This window comes from Anser brachyrhynchus (assembly GCF_964034855.1).
Source record: "Anser brachyrhynchus genome assembly, chromosome: 2".
In the NCBI taxonomy this organism is placed as follows: Eukaryota; Metazoa; Chordata; class Aves; order Anseriformes; family Anatidae; genus Anser; species Anser brachyrhynchus.
This window is the reverse complement of record NC_137695.1, coordinates 102,674,260-102,694,245: the sequence shown is the minus strand read 5'-3', so window position 1 is coordinate 102,694,245 and position 19,986 is coordinate 102,674,260. Positions and strand designations below refer to the sequence as shown.

Here is a 19,986-nt window from a genome sequence, read left to right as displayed (position 1 = left end):
GAGATTTATACTTCATGTCAGTACTTTTTGGTCCTGGATCCTGGAGCTGCTAGTAATCACTGTCTCGGTGTTCTTACCCATTTGCATTTTTACTTATCTTGCATAGCTCTAGCTTAAGTATTTTCTCACATCTTCCTCACAATTTAGCAGTTTTCTCAATCAAAGTAAGCCAAGGACACTGCTGCGCTGCATCAAAAGCAAGCTTGGTTTATAGACAGCTTGAACCCACTAGGCCAAAGGTTACCTTGGCAGCCAGTATGATCTTGCTCATTCTGCACAGGACCATTCAGCATATATATATATATATATATATATATATATATATATTTCCCCACAATGCTCCAGAATTGCAGCTACATTCTCTCCAAACTCAAACCAGCTCATGGAGTCATGCAGAGCTACTGTTTGGACATGTCTCTACTTACCTTACTAACCTCTCCATAAATAGTTCAGATGGTTCTGGTTCAAGAATGTTAACTTCAGTTGCAAATTCAGAGGCAACAAGAAGATAGTTCATTCAAGTGAATTGCTTCATTGGCATAGCTAACGTTGCTTCTAGGCCCTGAGCCAGATTACTCAGCGGTAACTCTCACACCTCTGCACAGGCCTGCAGTGTGCTGCGTAGACATGCCCTAGAGACATCTCATCAAATATACTATGGTTTAATTCCTTAAGGTTAACAATGTTGCTGTGAAAGATGGATGTTAACCAAATATTCTCAGAATGTAGTTAAAGTCAACCTGACAAAAATACTTTCTGTCAAAAGGTTTACAAATTCCATTAGCCACAGAATAGAAAATAGCTACTGTGACATACATTTATTTTATTGCTAGTTGAATTTTCTTTTTTCACTGTTTCAATATCTTTCTCTTTTCTCATCACCCTGCATCCCTCTAGTTTTGTATTATGTATATAATGTAAAATTTTCATCTCCCAACATAATAGTGCTTCTATGGCTTTACTATTTTTCATATTTTAGATTTCTTCAGAGTCCTGACTTCTATATTTTATTCCTGCATTGCTGTTTATAGCCAATTGAATATTCAGGGATTATAAACTGTGACAGTATTTCATTAAAAATATTAGAAATATAATTTAAAAGATTTTATTTGCAATTAAGATTTTTTTTTTCTGTTTTTAGTTGTGGTCCAAATTCTATTTTCCTAGACTATTGCAAAATGATGTACACATGCTACACAAATTTTAAATGAAATTATGAAAGCATAAATTATAAATAGGTATAAATTAGAAATAGGTGTAAAACATGTAAGTTATGATAAGTTCATTCTTATCTTTGGAACTTGGCTAATAGTCTTTACTGTGGACACAGAAATGAGTTTTTATCTGGTCTCAAAGACAAGAACACCTATAGTGCCTCTGCTGCTTCATATTTCTTACATTATCTACTGAATGGTTGAAAATAATGTAAGTGTTTTGAAGACAGGTAAAAATCAAAATCAAACTTCAGCGTTTCAGTAATGCAATACCTTTCTCCAAGGAACCATCATTCATTCTTTGTGAATCACAGCCTAAATATTTTCCTGAATGTAGGAATGGACATGCTCAAATAACGTTCCAGAGGCAAATCCTTAAAGTTGTCACTTTAATGAAGATGAGTCCCTCTGAGCTAAATAATCCAAATTTCCAAAATGTGGCTAACATATTCTTTCAAGAGCAATTATTTTTTAAACAGCCAAGGAACACATTTTAACCCCTTTTTTAATTTTTTCTTTTTCTTTTTACATCTAAAGTAGATCCTGTGGATTTCTGTTCAGTACTCTGTACATACTGTATATATTTCCACATATGTGTAGACTTAAAATAATCTTTTGCCTGTAGCCAAATAATAGGTACAGTACCTTTTATCTGAGGATTTTTGCTATCTCACCATATATTATGCAATCTAGATCACTAATTGAAGTCTATTTCCCTATTTTCTTCAGTTGAGCCCAAAGTTTTATTTAATTTAAAATTTGAATTTTATACAACTGGATTTCTTTGTTTGTTCTTCTCTGCTATTATTTTTGGTAAATCTCTTAGAATAATTATATGGTGATAGTAGGTAGGTTTGTAATTAAAAACAAACAAGCAAACAGAAAACAAACCCCACAAATATGCAGTTGAAAAAGGCAGCAAAATAGAGCTGAACCTATATAAAGAAAATTAAGTATAATTTGTCTTTTGTTGTTTTCAAAAAATGTAATACTGATTTTTAAAACACTTTCAGAATGAATGTATTTCTGGAAAAAGAAGTGGAAAGGACAACAAATGAATTATCTCTTTGGAAATGGAAATATGAAGAACTAAGACAATCTAAGCTGGAAAGTCTGAACCAGGTATGCTAGCAATACATTATTATAATGTAGAATAAGAAACAAAACAGAGACTTCAGATTTTCTATGTGTAACTTAGAATAAAATCATTTTTAGGGTTTACAAAAATGATAAACAACTATTTATCCTTTTTTTTTTTTTTTTTTTTTTTTTTAAACTGTATTCACCACAGGACCATAGAATAATTCAAGCTGGAAGGAACCTATTGAGGTCTCTGATCCAGAGTTGGATCATCTCTGAGATCAGATCTGGCTGCTCAGGATTATGTTCAGTAAGGTCTTGAAAGTCTCCAAAGATTGGAGGCTGCACAGCCTTTCTGGGCAGCCTTTCCCGCTGGTAGACTCTTCTTATGGTGAAGAAGGTTCTGGCTTCTGATGGTATCATCAGAACATCTCATGTTCCAATATATGCTTGTTGTGTGTTGTTCTCCCAGTCTGCACCACTGTGAAGGACCTGGCTTCATCTCTTTGATAATCCCTCTGTAAGTAATGGTATTATCAAAGAGAGGAGAGGCACACCGAAGTCCTCTCTTCTCCAGGCTGAACAAACTGTGCTCATTTGACCTCTCATCGCAGAGCAAGTGCTCCAGTATGCAACTGTCTTTGTGGTCTTCTGAGCATGCTTCAGTTCATCCACATTTTCCTGTGCAAGGATCCCCAAACTGGTTGCAGTATTCTGCATGTGGTCTAACAAGTGCTGTAAGCACTCAGCCAGCCTGTGTTACTGTGGTGGTTTTACCTTGCTAGGCGGCTGAGCTCCATCACAACCACTCTCTCACTCACCCTCCTCAGAAGAGGAGGGGAAGAAGAAAAGGAAAGAAACAACTCATGGGTTGAAATAAAGATAATTTAATTAAATGAAAAAATAATTATTAAGGGAAAATTATTATTTATTAAATAATTTAACTAAAGGGAAAATGGAAAAGGGGAAAAAAAACAAACAAAAAAATCAACCAACCAAACAACAACAACAAAAAAGCAAAGGCCATGTGGAAGTGCAGAGGAAAGAAATTGCTCTCTGCTTCCCACCAGCAAGTGATGCTTGATGACCTCCTTGAAGAAGGGCCTTAATGCACGTTGTTTGGGAGGACCGACTTTTTCACGAGAGCCCACCCCTCCCCTCTTCCTTTTTCCACCTTTTATTGCTGAGTGCGACATCATATGTTATGGAATTTCCCTTTGGTTGGTTTAGGTCAGCTGCCCTGGTGATGTTCCTTCCTCACCTCTTGCCCACCCTGAGCCAGCTGGCTCTGGTGGGGTTACAGGGAGTCCTGATACGGTGCCAGTATTGCTCAGCAGTAGACAAAACACTGGTATGATGCCAGTGCTGTTCTAGCTACAGGTGTGGAGCACAGCACTGTATGGGCTGCTGCAGGGAAAGTTAACTCCATCCCAGCCAGACCCAGTACAGTTACTACTAATACCACGTAAGGTGCTTTTATCCATCTTCGCTGTCAGGGCACATGGCTAGCTTACATTAAGTTTGCTGCCCACCAGGACACCCAAGGACATTTCCAGAGAAGCTACTCCCCAGTCTTTCCATTCTCTGCCTCTATTGTTGCAAAAGAATCTTCCTTCCCATGTGCAGAGCCAGCTTTAACCTGAACTATGCATTAATATGAGGAGGAAACAGCAACTGGCAGTAGTGGGAGAGTCCCTCCTGTGGAGACAGAAACTCTGTGTCTCACACTTGACATTTTGAGGGTTATTATGTTGCTTGCTGTGGACTTTGATCCAGGACATGTGGAGAGATTTCCAAGGCCTGTCCAGTCCTTAGACTAGTATTTCTGGCTGCTCATCCACATTGGCACCAGCAGCACTGTAGAGGGCATATTGAGAATGAGTACATAGCTCTGGGCTTAGGTACTGTGTGGGGCCAAGGTATTGTTTCCTTGATTCAACAAGCTGGTTAGCGTGGTGAGCAGAGTTTTGAACAAAGAATGGTGGGGGAAGGAGATCACAACCCACAGTTAAGTGAACAAGTGGTGGTGAAGGGTGGGAAGCTCAGGGTACAGGCTGATAGGAGCAAGAGAGGCTTCAGGAATGATAAAACAAGGTGAAGGGACACCTGCCAGTATTGATATAGAAATACACATCCTCAGAAACAAGCAGGAAGAGTTAGAGCTGTATGTGATTACAGAACTACAATATTGTTGGAGCAATTAAGATACTCTGCCAAGTTCATACACCTGGAGTGCTGTGAAGGACTGATTTAAGCTTTTCAGGTAAGATAGGGAAGGGAAGTGTGAAGGGTTGGAAGTTGCACTCAGATCTATAAACAGCTCAAATCTTTCGAGATCTTCTGTTTGATGGTGATAGTTGAGCTAAGAGCTTGTGGCTTGGGATCAGAGGAGAGATCAGTAAGGGTGAGATTGTGGTGGGAGCTTGTTACAGACCACCTGACGAGGAAGCGAATATGTCTTTAAAGAACCTAAGTCTCTGAATTGCAGAATGTGATTCTCATGGGGGCTGACAGTACAACTGATGGAAGGGCATCACGGCTGGATGCAATGCAATCAGATTCTGGAGGATTTCAGAAATAATTCCTTGCTGTAGGTATTAGATGGACCAACCAGTGGCAATATATACCTGGATCTGCTGTTAACTAATATGGAGGAAAGTAATTGGAGATGTGATGGTAAGTAATGTCATTGTCAATAATGACTTTGAAATATAAGAGCCTATGGTCCTGAAGGAAGTGAGAAAGACAAGTAGTAAGAGCATACAGACCCTGAACTTAAAGAAAGAAGAGGGTTGTCTTAGTCAGGGAAGTGGTGGGTGGGATCTCATGGGAGGTAGCTCTGACTGATAAACAAAGGAGTTCATCAAAACCAGCAGGCCTCAAGGGACAGTATCTTCCAAGTGCAGGAAAGGTCTGTCCACATACTCAGGAGAACTTAGGAGAAGTAGATGTGTCAGGAAACAGATTTAGCTTAGCAGAGAACTCATGGTGGAGTTCTGATGTCAGAAAGCACTATACAGGAATTCAGGCTACAAAGGAGAAATATAGGAACATTGCCTGGGTATATAGGGATGGTGTTAGAAAAGCAGTGTTCATTTCAAAATAAGTCCATGAGTAGAAGGCTAACAATTACTTTTGTTGCATCTTTCTGGATTTAGCTTTCATAAAAATAGGACCTTTTAAATCCAACAAAACTCAAAATATATCTATATAACCAAATTTTAGCATAGAATTAACATTTTCTTATAAATTTAACATATCAGATTTAGAATAATCTAGGCAAATTAATTAATTTTCTTTTCACATTCTGGGAAAGATCACAAGCAGCTTATTAAATTCCAAGTTCTAATTATAAGGTGGTGCATATGTAAATGAAACCTCTTTCATAGATGAGCATCCATAGCAACAAAATAACATCTGTCATATTTGAGTTCCTTCAGATTTTAGTTCTTTATTTTCTGTTTGCTCATTAAGTATGATTTTTGCTTGTCATACTTTTGCACAACAGAAGTAAATCCAGATTTAATTAATAGTTTTGTTTAAGAAATGTGGTCTTCATGTTTTATGGCACTGTCAGCAGGAATGGAACAACAAGGAGTAAAAGCTTGCTGAGAAGAAGTTGGAAATTGATAGCTTCCAGTTTTTATTTATGTGCATGTACAAACATACATGCATGTTTCTGCTTTTTATCTGAGGAACATGCTGATTTGCTTTAATTGCTAACAGGTGTTATTTTGAGCATTCTGTTTGTCTTCTGAGATTTACAAGACATACATGTTTTTAAATTACAGGAGAGCATTAGTCTGGATGAATGTGACAAATGTCAATGAAATTATATTTGTTCTTGTTGTTGTTTTTTAAGTGAAATTTCTTCCTTTATTGAAATGTATACATCCCCAACACACAAGATTTGTATGTGAATGTCACTGTTGAGAAGTGGATATTGGAGAGCCATACAAGGTTCTTGACAGTGAGTAATTTGGAAGGGAAATAAAGGAAAGTGCAGATAAACATGGAATCTGATTCATATACACACATGCAATATTAAATCACAAATAAATTTATAAATTAATAACATTAATCATTGCTTTGGGATTATTTTCATGTCCTTGACCAAGAGTTTTTGGTCTCAGAGTCATGAATAACTTATTCTGTTATGTCCTTTGGTAGATCACCGGACAGCTCCACTGGGAATGTGGAAAAGAATGTTTAGATTTTCAGTGTCAGTGCCACTGCAAATTAAACCATTTTTAGCAATAGTTAGCTCTGCTAGCTTTTTGGAAAACTGTGAGATTTTGTGCAATGTTATAAACTTCATAGCTGCCAAGAATATTAGTATTCCAAATAATTATATTCTGTTGAAAGATGTGTATCCACTCACCTGAAAACAAACTAAATATGGAAAACCTCAATGATCATCTTTTTTTTTTTTTTTAATCAATTTTGCATCACTTGGAAAGTGTAAATCAGTTCTCAATTTCTTGAGTTCACTAAAAAAGGTAGTAAAGTGTTAATTTATTTTTATAGTAACTACAAGCATTATCTATAGCTTCATGTGTGATTGTAGCATTGAACTTGGCCTCATTGGCTTCATAAATTAGATAATTTTTGTGGATCGACATGACATTGCATTTAGTGTTGAAATTGCTTGTTTCTTTTTCTGTTGTAAAAATTCTACTCTCCCACTAAATAGTAAAACAAGAAGTTAAGATTTACACTGAGAAGCTTATTCAAATCTTGGTTGATATTTGGCAGCACAGTTTCTTCATTTATAAACAGTCAAGTGAGTGCTTTTTGCAGCACACCATTTTGTCTGTTTCTATACAGATACACAGAAGTTCTCATTCTTTCAGCTTTCTCTGCCCTTCTTTAATTTCAAGTATTCTTTCTTTATAACAGTTTCAAACCAATTTCTAATTCACTACTCTTCTTAAGATTACATCCTTGCTACAAAGGGGGCTTAAATGTTATCCTGTGTGGCTGGCTAGCTAGTGAAAGTTGTCTCAGCTTTCTTTAGAGAACCAGTGAATTAAGATTTATGTCCACCAAATATTTTCCTGGAGAGAAAAGAGGAATGGAAGTGGAGTGCCTCTTCATTACAATTTCTGTTTATTGCAGGAAAAATGTGTTGAGCTATCTGGATCCTATCTTGCAAATTATTGCGAACTTGTGGCGTAACAAAGCTGTCAGTCTCAGAGATGATTAGATACATTTTGGGCTTTTGAAGAGACTCATTTATGTGCTTTTTACACTATACACAGCCCATGTGATCATATTTTAAAGATTTATGTGTTAATATTTCTTAGCTACTCAAAATAGTTTTTATGTACTGTCTAGTTAAGAAGCTTCAGTTCTACTTCTAGAAAAGTTTACAGCTTTGTGGGATAGTAAATAATTTAATATTTCATTTGCCTTAGTTTTCACATATGTTGCAATTAACATATTTAGAACTGCAAAAAACTTTCTTATTCCTAAAAGGGAGAAGCATTTGCTCAGTGTAACTTTATATATGCATTATTATTTTGTTTGCCTTACAATCCACAGAAAAGCAAAGATCAAGTCTGTAAAACCATTAACCTTAGATATATTTGTTTTTAAACTAATATTTATTTGACAACTTTTTTTTTTTTTTAATCTTTAAGAATCTTTAAGTTCTTTGGACAGCATACAAATTTTGCAGTCAATGATGTTGCTAACTGAATGTCCGTATTCAGCCCTGGAAATGGGCTATCCAGTTTTGTTACATACAACTTAGCTTATATGTCAAGTAACTAACCTTACGATCTGAAAGACACAAAAAGAGTAACTAAGTTTGATCTTCGAGCTCCTTGTAAAACAGTGTAAATCCTTGGTGTGCTGTCCAGGTGTTTGTAAACGCTGAATTATAGTTAGCAAGACTGTTAAAGTTTTAGTTTTTAGAATTCTTATTTAATCTTATAACACAAAAAATAAAACATTCTTGTGTACACACTTTATTAGTGTTCCTCAGCATTTTATAGCTGCCTTTGTCATTTCTGAAGGACATCCTTTTCAGGTGGTTTAAAAGTTAAATGAGATGGAATATTTACAAAGCAATTTTGCATTATACTGTGAATAGTGAAAAGCATGCATATACTGCTAAATTCCACTGGTGTGCACTGTATACTTACAAATGCCTCTATAGGCAGTGAATTCTGTGTTGTTTAAAAACATTGTCTGCTAGCTGATGTACAGAAAATACTCTTACTCTAGATTGTCTAGTGTGTTGGTAATTAATGAGGGAAAATTATAGCTCAGTTTGTGGGATATGAGACAAAAATTACACTAATCGGTACCTAAAGCCTATTGGAACATCAATATCAAAAGAAATACCCTTAGATGAAAAAGAATACAAGCAAAGCTAGCATTCCGAATCTTTAGGCAGAGGTATTTCTAGAACTGGGTGGAAACTGGGATACAGGAACTGGATCCACCATTGCTCTTCCACTTTTTGCACAGAGTTGAAGGTAAGTCACCAGTGCTGTTGATTTTACACTACAACCACAAAAACCCTATAAATACATTTTAAGAAAAGTGCCTTCTGTTCTTGCTTGGTATATAAACATGTTTTACACTGTATCTTATGGCAAATTATATATTGTTACTTAGGTGTGATTTTTTTTTTTAATTTTTATTTTTTGAAGATAAATGTGACCATAACCCTCCCTGTTTTTTCCCAGGTGGAAGAAATTCCACTGAAGTGAGTCTTCTGGGCAAATCAAGCCTTCTACATCTCACCTTAGACGTTTAAATGATGTTTAAAATGGAACATCATTTTTGGAACAGCTAGTTCTTGTTAAACTGAAATTCTGCATTATTTCCACCTTTTTTTTCTAGACATCTTTATTCTGCCGTTACCTTATAGTATGAAAAAAACGAAAAGCTGCTTATCTGTAGTTGCTATTTTCATTCACTTAGGATATACATAAATTAGAAATACTGATGCTCTGATAATCTTACAGGAAATTTAGACAGATGTAATAATATCTGATCTGTCTGATACTCTTTGCCTGACCCCCAACATGCCTACAGCTCATTGCTTGAGTCATGAAGAAGAAAAAAAAAAATTATTGGATATGAAGCAGTATATCTAATGGCTATACCAGGTACTGTGAACTGTTCTGCTAAATTCTCAACTAATATGGGCAGAAATATTGCTTACTTACATAATTTAGTATGTATTTTTAGAGTTCTACAATTAGATTATCTCAACATCACTTAACACTTAATCTGAATAGTCAACAATCTTCAGTGTCTGTAAGATAAATGATCTTCTTTAGTTCCTGACTTAAAATAACTTTGTATAGTGCTTTGACTGTTCCTATCATTTTTCATGTATTCTTTGTATGATTCATTAACAGGCACACTGAAAAATATACTGTAAACAGAAATAATTTTACTTAGTATTTTCTTTTCCTGTCTGTCAGTTAACATTCTTGTCAAATATCTGATAACTTAGGGCTAATTTATGCTAAGTTGGGTTGAACGGTGTTCTGATCTGCAGCACATTACACTGGTACAGTCTAGGAAATTCATGAAACTGATTATAGTTTGAACTTGCTTTGATTACTTCTAGTAATGCTGACCACTGTTGATTTACTGTTACCTTGTGGTACCTTATTCATCTATAAATTTGGCTCAATACAGCAGTAATAAAGTCAGGATGGAAGGTCAGCTTAGGAATCAGTTGAAAACAGAGAAGTGTTATTTCAGTGACCATTTATATGGCAAATAAAACACGAAAGAGAGAGATTACTCATTGCACTGTTTACTTTTTTCACGTGATTTTCTACATGCTTACATTCATCATCTTGTGACAAATCGCTGCATTTTTTTTTATTAATGTTTTTCTTCTTCCTTTTAAAATGTTTATTAGAATGGCCCATGGCTTGTCCTAATCCATGAATTTATTAACAATTGATAATAAATACACAGTGATAGATAACAAGAAGCTAAGTGAGGTAGGCTGTTATAGTCTGGCAACAATTGAACTTGTATGCTGTTTATCTGTAAAAATCCCAAATTTTTAAATTATCTTTGGTAAATTATTGGTAAATTTACATTGTTCTGAGGGTTAAGAGAAATGATTTAATCACTCAGCCTTTTTGCAGAGAATAGAAACTTATTTATGCATACAATACAGCATGTATATGTATTTCTACTCATGGGCATATAAACTGACATCCCTTTCTTATCTTGATGATTGGAAAGATTTGGATTAGTCAGTCTCAGCTCTCTAAGGGGGTAGTTAGTCTATGATCCTTATTTTGGGGAGAAGATTATGTTTGGAGAGGGGAAAAAAAAAAAAAAAAGAAAAGCCCCCCTTTCCCTACAGCTCCCTTCAGAAATAGTAACAGTGAACCCACTTCAGATCATAAAAAATCTTAAACTGGGCAATTGGAAAATAAGCACTAGATTTCAAATGTCATTTAAAAAATGTTCTCAGCATTCTGTTATACCTTCTTTTGAAGTGTAAACCAAAATGTCTCATATTGAACCTTTAAACACACTGGGGAATTACTGAACAAACTTTTTGATTTTTTTTGATATTTTTTTTTTTCCATTAAGCTAAGATGTCACCGAGGCAAAGTCAGGGATGAAAGCTCATGTTTTGCTTCAGATCTTTTGGTTAAGAATGCTCCAAATTAGCTGCCCTTTGACGTTTAAAATTAAATTAGGAGAAATTATTGCTATAATCCCTGTACCTAAAACAATCTTTGCTATTTACTTAGTTTTTTAACATTTTTTTTTAATCTATTCATTTGTTTAATCTGTGTTCTGTCATAATCCAATCACCTGCAAGAAAAGCATGCTACTGTTTATAAAGCAAGTAAGCAAACGAAAAAACAACTTTTGGTGTGAATGTCAAGAGTTCCAGTTTTCCCTCATTCAGTAATGAAACATAACAATTAAAATGTGATTATGTTTTAAAAAGAAATTATTTTCCAATACTTTTCCTAAATCAGTTGTTTTCTAATATTGGATATTCACTTGTGTATTCCCTGAATTAAAACTTCCACCTCTGTTTCCATGTAGTTGCAAAAGCATCTATGCACATGTTAGCACATCAGAGTTCTGATCCTCCAAATGACTGATGGATTGTCAGGTTTTCAGAATTTTGGTTAACATGCATCCTTTATGAATTTCAAGCAATATTCTCCAAGGGATTAGCTGAAATGGAAATCCCTTTCTTGATTGAGATTAGAGAACATTTTAAAATCATCTAAATGGCTGCATTTAGATTATTTTTGGTTGGAACTATAATTATTATGTTCTGTCTTAGGCAAAAATGAAATGTGGTTTGAGAATTAAGTCATATTAACCCCATGTCAAATATCACTTGCATGTAATAGTATAGCAAGTAAGCATGTTATACATGACATTTTTATATGAGGTCATGCTTATTGTTCTTATCTAATCACAGATATTTTGCTAAACAGAACAAACAAGAAAAAAAAATAATTTGAAGAAGTTCCATTACAAAAGGTGTTACAGAAAGATACATCCAAAGGAGTTTATATTCAGTGTCTGTTTCTAATTATGGGAAGTACTTGAATCTGATTTTTTTTGTGTGTGTGTGTGTGTTACTATTCAAAAAATAACCTTTGTATCAAAGGATATCTAAAGAATGCCTAATATTATAATTACTGAATTCTGTTGGAAGTGTTTTGTATTCATGCAGCTGTGTAAGTGTTGTCTTGAACATGTACTCTTTTCTTCCCATGGGAACCAAGGCTTCAACTTTGATTTCTGTTGTCAGGAATCACTCTGAGGATTGGTGTCTTCAGATTTGTATACATGCTTAAGATGGAATAAAATGTGTTTTACTTTTGAACAATTTAAACCTTTAAAAGTGTCTAGTTTCAGGAAAAAGACTATTCTAACCTACTTTCCTAGATAGTTAATCTGGAAAATCTGAAAGACCTTACAGGCTTCCTGCTGCCTTTGCTTTTCTTTTTGCTGGGATGGACCTTTTTTTGAGCTTGGAGAAGGGGATCATCGAATGTCAACCAGTTCTCTTGGATCCTAGGCTCTTATTCCATGGGATTCTTCCGAGTAGATCCCTGAACAGACCAAAATGTATTCTCCTGAGATCTAGTGTTGTGGTCTTGCTTTTTGCCCTGCTTCCTTCTTCTCACAGTCCAGAACTTCACTATCTCATAATCAGAGCAATGATGTCTGCCTTCAGATTTCACATGCATAACCAGGTCTTCCTTGTTTGTAAGTTAGAGATCTAGTAGAAAACCATTCCTTTTTGGCTTCTTAATAACCTGTGCCAGCAAGCTGTCATCAATACACTCCAGAAACCTCCTAGATTGCTTGTATTCTGCTGCAGATTATTAAAGTAATTCGAGTTCCCTATGAGGACCAGGGCCTGTGAATGTGACACTTCTTCCACCTGTTTGAAGAAGACCTCATCTACTTTCTGATCCTGATCAGAAAGTCTATAGCAGATCCCTGTTACAATAGCATCTGTATTGGTCTGCCTGTTAATCTTCACACATAAACTCTCTGTTGGTTCCTGATCCATCTCAAGATGGAGTTCCATGTATTCCAGTTGCTCTCTCCTGCAAAAGGCAGCACACCCTGGCGTGTCCTTCCTAAAGAGCCTGTATGCATCTGTCACCGCACTCCAGTCATGTGAGCCTTCCTAAGATGTTTCCATGCCTTTTTGGTCCCAATGAGTTCATATCCCTGTAACTACACAAACTTCTAATTCCTCCTGTTTCTTACACATGTTACATGTAATAGTGCAGAAGCATGTCAAAGAGTCATCCAAGTGTGCTGATTCCTTATAATCAGTACAATAAATTTCCCCATAAGGCTGTCCTGCAGACAGTTCCTTCTTTAAATGCTTACAGTTGAAGTGATTCTAATTCAGCCTTATTTTGTTGATTGCTATGTGCCCTCTGTTCCAATCATCCTGGGTCCTTGGCTTCCTTGCCCCATCCAGAATTTCATCACTTTTTTTGTTGAGTCTCCTCCTCTCTTTAAAGCTGTCCTTACCATGTTGGTCAGCCCTGCTTACTTAGGTGAACCTTGTCTCTCTGCAGCATCTATTGACCCTCAAAAAGGGACTTGTGGTCATAGAAACCAAAATCCTGCTGCTGAAACCAGCTGCACAATTACTTACTTGTAGGATCCATCCAGTCCTCCTCAGGCCTTCCTTCTCACTAGCAAGATTGAGGATACTACCACCATGCCCTTGACCATTGCCCTGAGAGCCGTGCAGTTGCGCTTGACACTATATGTGCATTGACAGTGGCAGAATCATTGGTATGTACATGGAAAGGCAACAGGGTGTAGTAGTTGGAAGCCCAGTTGAGAATTGGCAGCATTTCCACAAAATCCCTGGGGCAAGCAGCAAACCTTCCTCTGACAATTCAGCTCAGCAGATGGGTGCCCCAGCCCCCACAGCAGGGGGTCTCCTCCTGCTGTTACAGCTTCCTTCTGTGGATTCTGAGAGACTCAGGCTCAGCCAGTAGAGATAGTCCATTTGACAACACTCCAGGCTTCTAATCAACTGCAAGGGCAGTGAACCTGTTTTGAAACTGCAGGTTATCAGATGGGGCAGGAACCTGCCTTCTAGTATGAGAAGTCACTAGCTTCCAGCCTTCACCGTCATGGGAGTTTCCACTTTCCAGCTTCTTAGGGACAGATTCTTCCAGCCCCTCCACCTCAAATGAAGGCTTGGGCCCTTGAAACTTCAGGGTCTCAGAGAAGATCTGGTCCATCTCTTTCTCATCCTCTCTGATGCTCTGCAGTCTGGTAACCTCTTCCCACAGCTCCTTCACATGGAAGCATAGCCCCTCAATAACTGCACACCTCCTGCAGTGTATGATACCGTATGCCCCAGTGAGAGGCCCCAGGGACTCCCTACAGCCTGAGACTTGCAGAACGGCATCCTCCTTCTGGAGCTCTGTCTGTGTCTGAGAGTATGACAGTAAAGGGACAGTTACCCCAATGGCTCCTTACCTGGCAGCAGCAGGTACCCACAAGTTCCTCAGAGGGTTTCCATGATCACTGACAAAGTGCCAAGAAACTCAAGAAGAGCCTAAAAAGAGTACTTTCACCTTCAACCTGGAAAATGTACTCACCATGATTATTTCACCTAACCTACTTAGAAATTCAGTCAGTATCAATATTGATGACAAAATTCAGGTATGGTTCTTACTCAAATATTTTATTTTAATGTATGCAAATATATGGCCTGCTACCTTTTTGACTGCAAATATGTATGTAATCTGAGAGCTCCCCAACCAGGAACAGTGATTAAATATTGAAATATTTATGTTAACAAATATGAGATAAAGCTGTACCAAGACTGAACACTGAGATGAAGCTGATATTCTGTTTTATTCTGCAAGGTGTATGGAGATGTCATGTTTAGTTTCTATTTTTATTATTTTTGCTAATTAAATTTGCATTTAGAAGACATATTAATATTCATAATAATCAAGTGTACTTTCTTATCTACACATGGCCTAGTAATCTTTTTTTTTTCTTTTTTTTTTCTTTTTTTTTCCCCTGTAATTTCTCTCAGCTAAAATACACTTTATTGATAGGAAAAACAACAAGTGTTTTTGTGGACTGGGAATACATGAGATTTGCATCCTGAACAGGTTGCAGAGGGTATAGAAGTTCATTTCCAAAACAGAATAAAGTACATGGTTTATTTCACATATTCATTATTAACTTTGCTGATGTGGATGTTTAATATATTGTTTGGCCATAAAAATTAATAAAGCATTTATACATTTGTTCAGTTTAGACTATGTATGAAGGCCCCTAAATTTCCAAGACAGTTTAAAAATGGTTTAGCATTTGGCTCATAGAATTGTTTTAGTATGTAAGAGAACTTCATTCTTCAGTATCCTTGTCTGGAAAAATTCTTCAAGTAATGGTATGCAATTATTGGAATGCATGTAGGATTGAGTGCACCCTCACCAAGTTTTTGGACAACACCAAGCTGTGTGGTGTGGTTGACACACTGGAGGGAAGGAATGCCAACCAGAGGGACCTTGACAGGCTTGAGGCGGGACCATATGAAACATATGAAGTTCAACAAGGCTGAGTACAAGACGCTGCACCTGGGTCAGGGCAATCTTAAGCACAAATATAGGCTGGGAGGAGAATATATTGAGAGCAGCTCTGCAGAGGACTGGGGAGTAATGGTGGATGAAAAACAGCACGAGCCAGCAATGTGTGCTTGCAGCCCAGAAAGCCAACTGGGCCATACCGAAAGAATTGTGGAAGGAAGGTCAAGGGAAGTGATTCTCTCCCTTTACTCTGCTCTTGTGAGACCACCTGGAGTACTGCATTCAGCTCTGGAACCCCTATTGTAAGGACATGGACCTGTTGGTGCGAGTCCAGAGGAATGCTACAAAGATGATTGGAGGTCTGGAGCACCTGTCCTATGAACACAGTCTGAGGGGTTTTGGGTTGTTCAACCTGGAGAAGAGACCTTATAGTGATCTTTCTGTCCTACACACTGACATCACACTTCCCCTTCATGGGTCTCTTAAAGGGATTGCAGGTGTTTTTCAGTTGACTTTTTTTGACCTCATTGTGTGTAGATGCAAAATAAAATACAAGTGCAGCAAGCCTTTTAGGTAGATTTTTGAATTTTAATTTAACTTGATGGACATAGAATTCAGAAGGAACCCAGATACTTCTCTTCAGTTTTAAATTCTAAACCCGATCATCAACTAGGTCATAGTTTACCAGGAATATTTACTGTTTTTCTCTGTCAAAACCAAAATCCATCTTGTGGGCCAGTGGGGTTACATATTATTATTTTTTATTATTTACTTAATGGTATACAAAACCAGAGGGAATTTGAGATAATAGGGGCCTAAGTGAGAATCATATAATTGTGTAAATATGAAAATAGACATTTTATGGGAGAAGAGACAGCTAAAAAAGCACAAAAGTATCAGAAAAAAATCATGCACACACACACAAAAAAAGTCATTCAAACTTTCAAGTTTATGTTTTTGGTAAGCCCAAAAGAATGTCTACTTGACAGAATTGTCCTTATAGTTTATGACTAGAAAATATTTATATCACGTTTGCATATGTGTAATATAAGAGTCCTTTCTAGTTCTTGGTTTCCTAGGTATTTTTTTCAATAACTTGTTATTTGTATATGAAAATGTGAAACTGGTAATTGCAGTATTGTACAACTTGATAGACAATGACAGTTTGTATATTTCACTGGTTTCAATCTTTTTATGAATTGTGATTACAGTGAAGAAGGCTATCATACAGCAAGGAGCTTTCAGTGTTTACCTGGTCATCTTCCCTATTTTTTTTCCACACAAAAAATATAAATATTTCTCTTGTGTTTAAAATAAGCATAAAGGCACTTCATAATTTTACAGTAAAAATGAGTGCATGATTGGTGTTGGTGTACCAATCCTAAGGTAAGGGAGGTAAAAGTAGTTAATTACCTTTTAGGGAGGTAAAAGTAGTTACTCTGAAGTTTTTTCATTATTTTCAGGTAATTTCTGGATTTCTGGAAGTAGAATTTTGGCAGTCATTGTAGATAATTCTCTCTGATACTCACTGAAAAAAAAAAAAAAAAAGAAAAACGAAACAAAACTTTATTTTTTTTTTCCTTGAGTCCATAATAGATTCCCCTGAATTCAGCAGGATGGTTTTATACAATTCTTCACGTGAATCTATTGTTTTAAATGGGACTCCATCAGGTATGCTATGATCCACTCAGATGACATTTGAGAGATGAATGCAGTAAACAACGTCTGAATAATCAGGACTTTTATGTGCTGTATGTTAATGTATGTTACTGCAAACTGCTAAAGCAGCATTAAGGGTTATGTAAAATGGACATGGTTCCTAGTCTTTTCAATGAAGATATTCATGTTTATTTATTTTAGCATAATTCATAGTCCATAACAACTTGTACTTAAAATAAACCAATAAAAACAGTGCCAGGATCAACATGGAAAGAAAGATCTGTGAAGTAAAGGGTAATTTCCCTCACCTCATTCAAAGTATTTTCCTTTTCTTGAACTTATTCATACCCCTCTGCGTATTTTATTCCATGATTTACTCTTTTGGTAAATTAGCCATATACACAAAGCATTTTCTCTATTATCAGATGGAGAAAAGGAAAAAAAAATAACAAACAAACAATAAATCAGCAACTTTTCTTTAATGTCAACATAGTACAATGATATCAGCTTGCAGCAGACTTAAATATTTGAGTAGCACCAGAAGGAAGAAATATTTGATTACTAAACATGCTGGGGCTCAGATTTATGTGTTGTTATGAATATAAACATTCATTAAAAAGTTAGATTTGTTGCAGGTCTTGGTGTCTTAAAATATTGTCAGACACAATAACATTTATCATTTATCAGTATAGTTCTGATGGACTAAATGGTGTTCTTGGCAGACTTGCTCACAATCAGAAATAAAGCAGACTAATTTTTTTTTTCTATGTTGAATATTGAGGTAATTGTCAAATAAAAATGTAACTAACATTTGTCTTCCATTTTCTGTGAAAGGGGTGCTATGGATTCCAGTAGTATTTGATTGCTTTTCTTTTAGTTTCCCTTTTTTTTTTTTCTTTTTAGATGAAAAAGAAAAAGGAATTGTAGCAATAGTCACATATACTGTAAACAATCATTCAAAAACTGCCTCATGTCACACACTGAGTATCTCTGAAGAAAACATCTGTAAGAGACAAATTCACTAATTTATTCAGTATACTTTATTGTTATTTCAATAGTTTTTTATTTTTATTTATTTATTTATTTATTTAGGAGAGTATTATGATCTCTAATTCATAATCAATCTGTGGCTCACAGCTTTCAGTTCAATCAATCTCTTGCTTTAAGTTTGCAGAATAACTTTTGGTGGGGGTGAGCGGAAATGACCTCCATGCACAAAGTAGTGGTGAAATCAAGACTCTTGAAAATGTGTACTAATTCTTCTCACTTTAAAACCTGTACAGGGCTTTTTGTGTAAAGCACAAAAACCATTGATTTTAAATTTTCATTTCTGGTCTGTGTAAGCTGAAACAGGTGGTTTACAGGTATCTGATTGAGGTTGCCAGAGGTTTCTTTTTATTAAAAGGGAATTCTTACCTCTTTGGGTCATGAGTCTATATGTCTTATTTGTCTTACTTATAATTTTATTTTTTTTTAAGCTGTTTGGAGAATATTCCAGAGAGAATGCTGTTGTTAAAAAGTGACAAAGAGAATTTCTGGTTGAACTGGCTTTTTTTTTTTTTTTTTTTTTTTTCTGTTTCTGATAACATTGTCAGTCTACAACAGATAAAATCAAAATTACATCTTCTTACTATAATGCTTGGCTTGTCTTCATCTGTATTTTAAATGCTTCCTTTTGAAAGCTGGAAATCATAGGTCTCTAGAAACACTTTCCTAGCTTTTCCCAAGTTTTATAATCTACAATCTAAATTAAATTTATATGAATCTCTCCTGTCTTTGTTTTAAATGCAAACACATAAATACACAGGTTTTTAAAAAGCAGATTTGAGTAAATGATTTCACACTGCCCTTTGCTTCTATAAAATCAGTACTTTTGGGAAGATTGTATTCAGGATTATTTCAGAATATTTAAAAAAAAAATTGTTTTTAATTAAACCTCAAAGACCAGTCTAAACTCACTCTGATTTTTTTTTTCCTATTTTTCTCTCTTAAGTCAGTAAAGACTTTATCCAGAGGTTAGTGCTTGCTGACTCCAAGATACACGGTTCCTTTGCTCTTTTGTTATGAGAGACACGTATGTTTGTGATGTTGTCAGGGAGCAGACAGGCAGGCTGCTCTCTAAGTGAAGGAGAGCTGGTAGGCTGAGGTAGTGCTGTTCGGGGTCCAGTCCCACAGTACTTAAGCCAGGTCAGCAGAGCAGGTTCAGATCCAGATTATCAGAAAAGTCCACAAGTCCACAGTGATGGGGAAGGTGTGGGAAGCCAAGTCCATTGTGGACCAGGGCTGGAGCTCAGCTCTGGATCATAGATTAATAGAATGGTTTGGCTTTGAAGGGACACACCTCTCAAGCCTGTCCAGTTCCCTCTGGATGGCATCCCTTCCCTCTAGCATGTCAACTGCACCACATGGCTTGGTGTCATCCACAGACTTGCTGAGGGTGCACCCAATATGTGTCACCAACAAAGATATTAAACAGCACTGGTCCCAATACCAACTCATGAGGAACACCACTTATCACTAATCTCCATTTGGACATTGAGCCATTGACCGCAACTCTTTGCATGATACCATCCAGACAATTCCTTACCCACCAAGTGTCCCTATGTCAAATCCATGTCTTTTCCATTTAGAGACAAGGATATCACATGGGACAGTGTCAAATGCTTTGCACAAGTCCAGATAGATGATGTCTGCTTTTCCCCATCCACCAGTGCTGTAACCCTGTCACAGAAGGCCACCATATTTGTCAGGCATGATCTGCCCTTAGTGAAGCCATGTTGGCTGTCACCAATCACCTCCTTTTTTTCTGTTCGCCTTAGCATAGTTTCCAGAAGGATCTGCTCCATGATCTTGCCAGACACAGAGGTGAGACTGACTGGCCTTTAGTTCCTTGGCTCTTTTTTTTTTTTTTTTTTTTTTTCCCTGTGGCTAGAGCCACATATATCAAGTACATATATTCTCTTGTCAGTGAAGAC

The 19,986-nt window shown here is 36.4% G+C and overlaps 1 protein-coding gene across 18 annotated transcripts in view; it reads left to right on the top strand.

Annotated features, from left to right (window-relative positions):
- The window catches only part of CCDC102B (coiled-coil domain containing 102B), a 164,207-nt gene that overhangs the window by 27,403 nt on the left and 116,818 nt on the right, over positions 1–19,986 (top strand). For 11 of the 18 annotated variants that reach the window (XM_080578650.1, XM_080578657.1, XM_080578658.1 and 8 more), the window contains one exon: positions 2,228–2,336. In XM_080578650.1, the coding sequence (XP_080434776.1) occupies positions 2,228–2,336 (109 nt within the window). The other 7 variants (XR_013945977.1, XR_013945978.1, XM_080578647.1 and 4 more) reach the window with 7 other exon arrangements.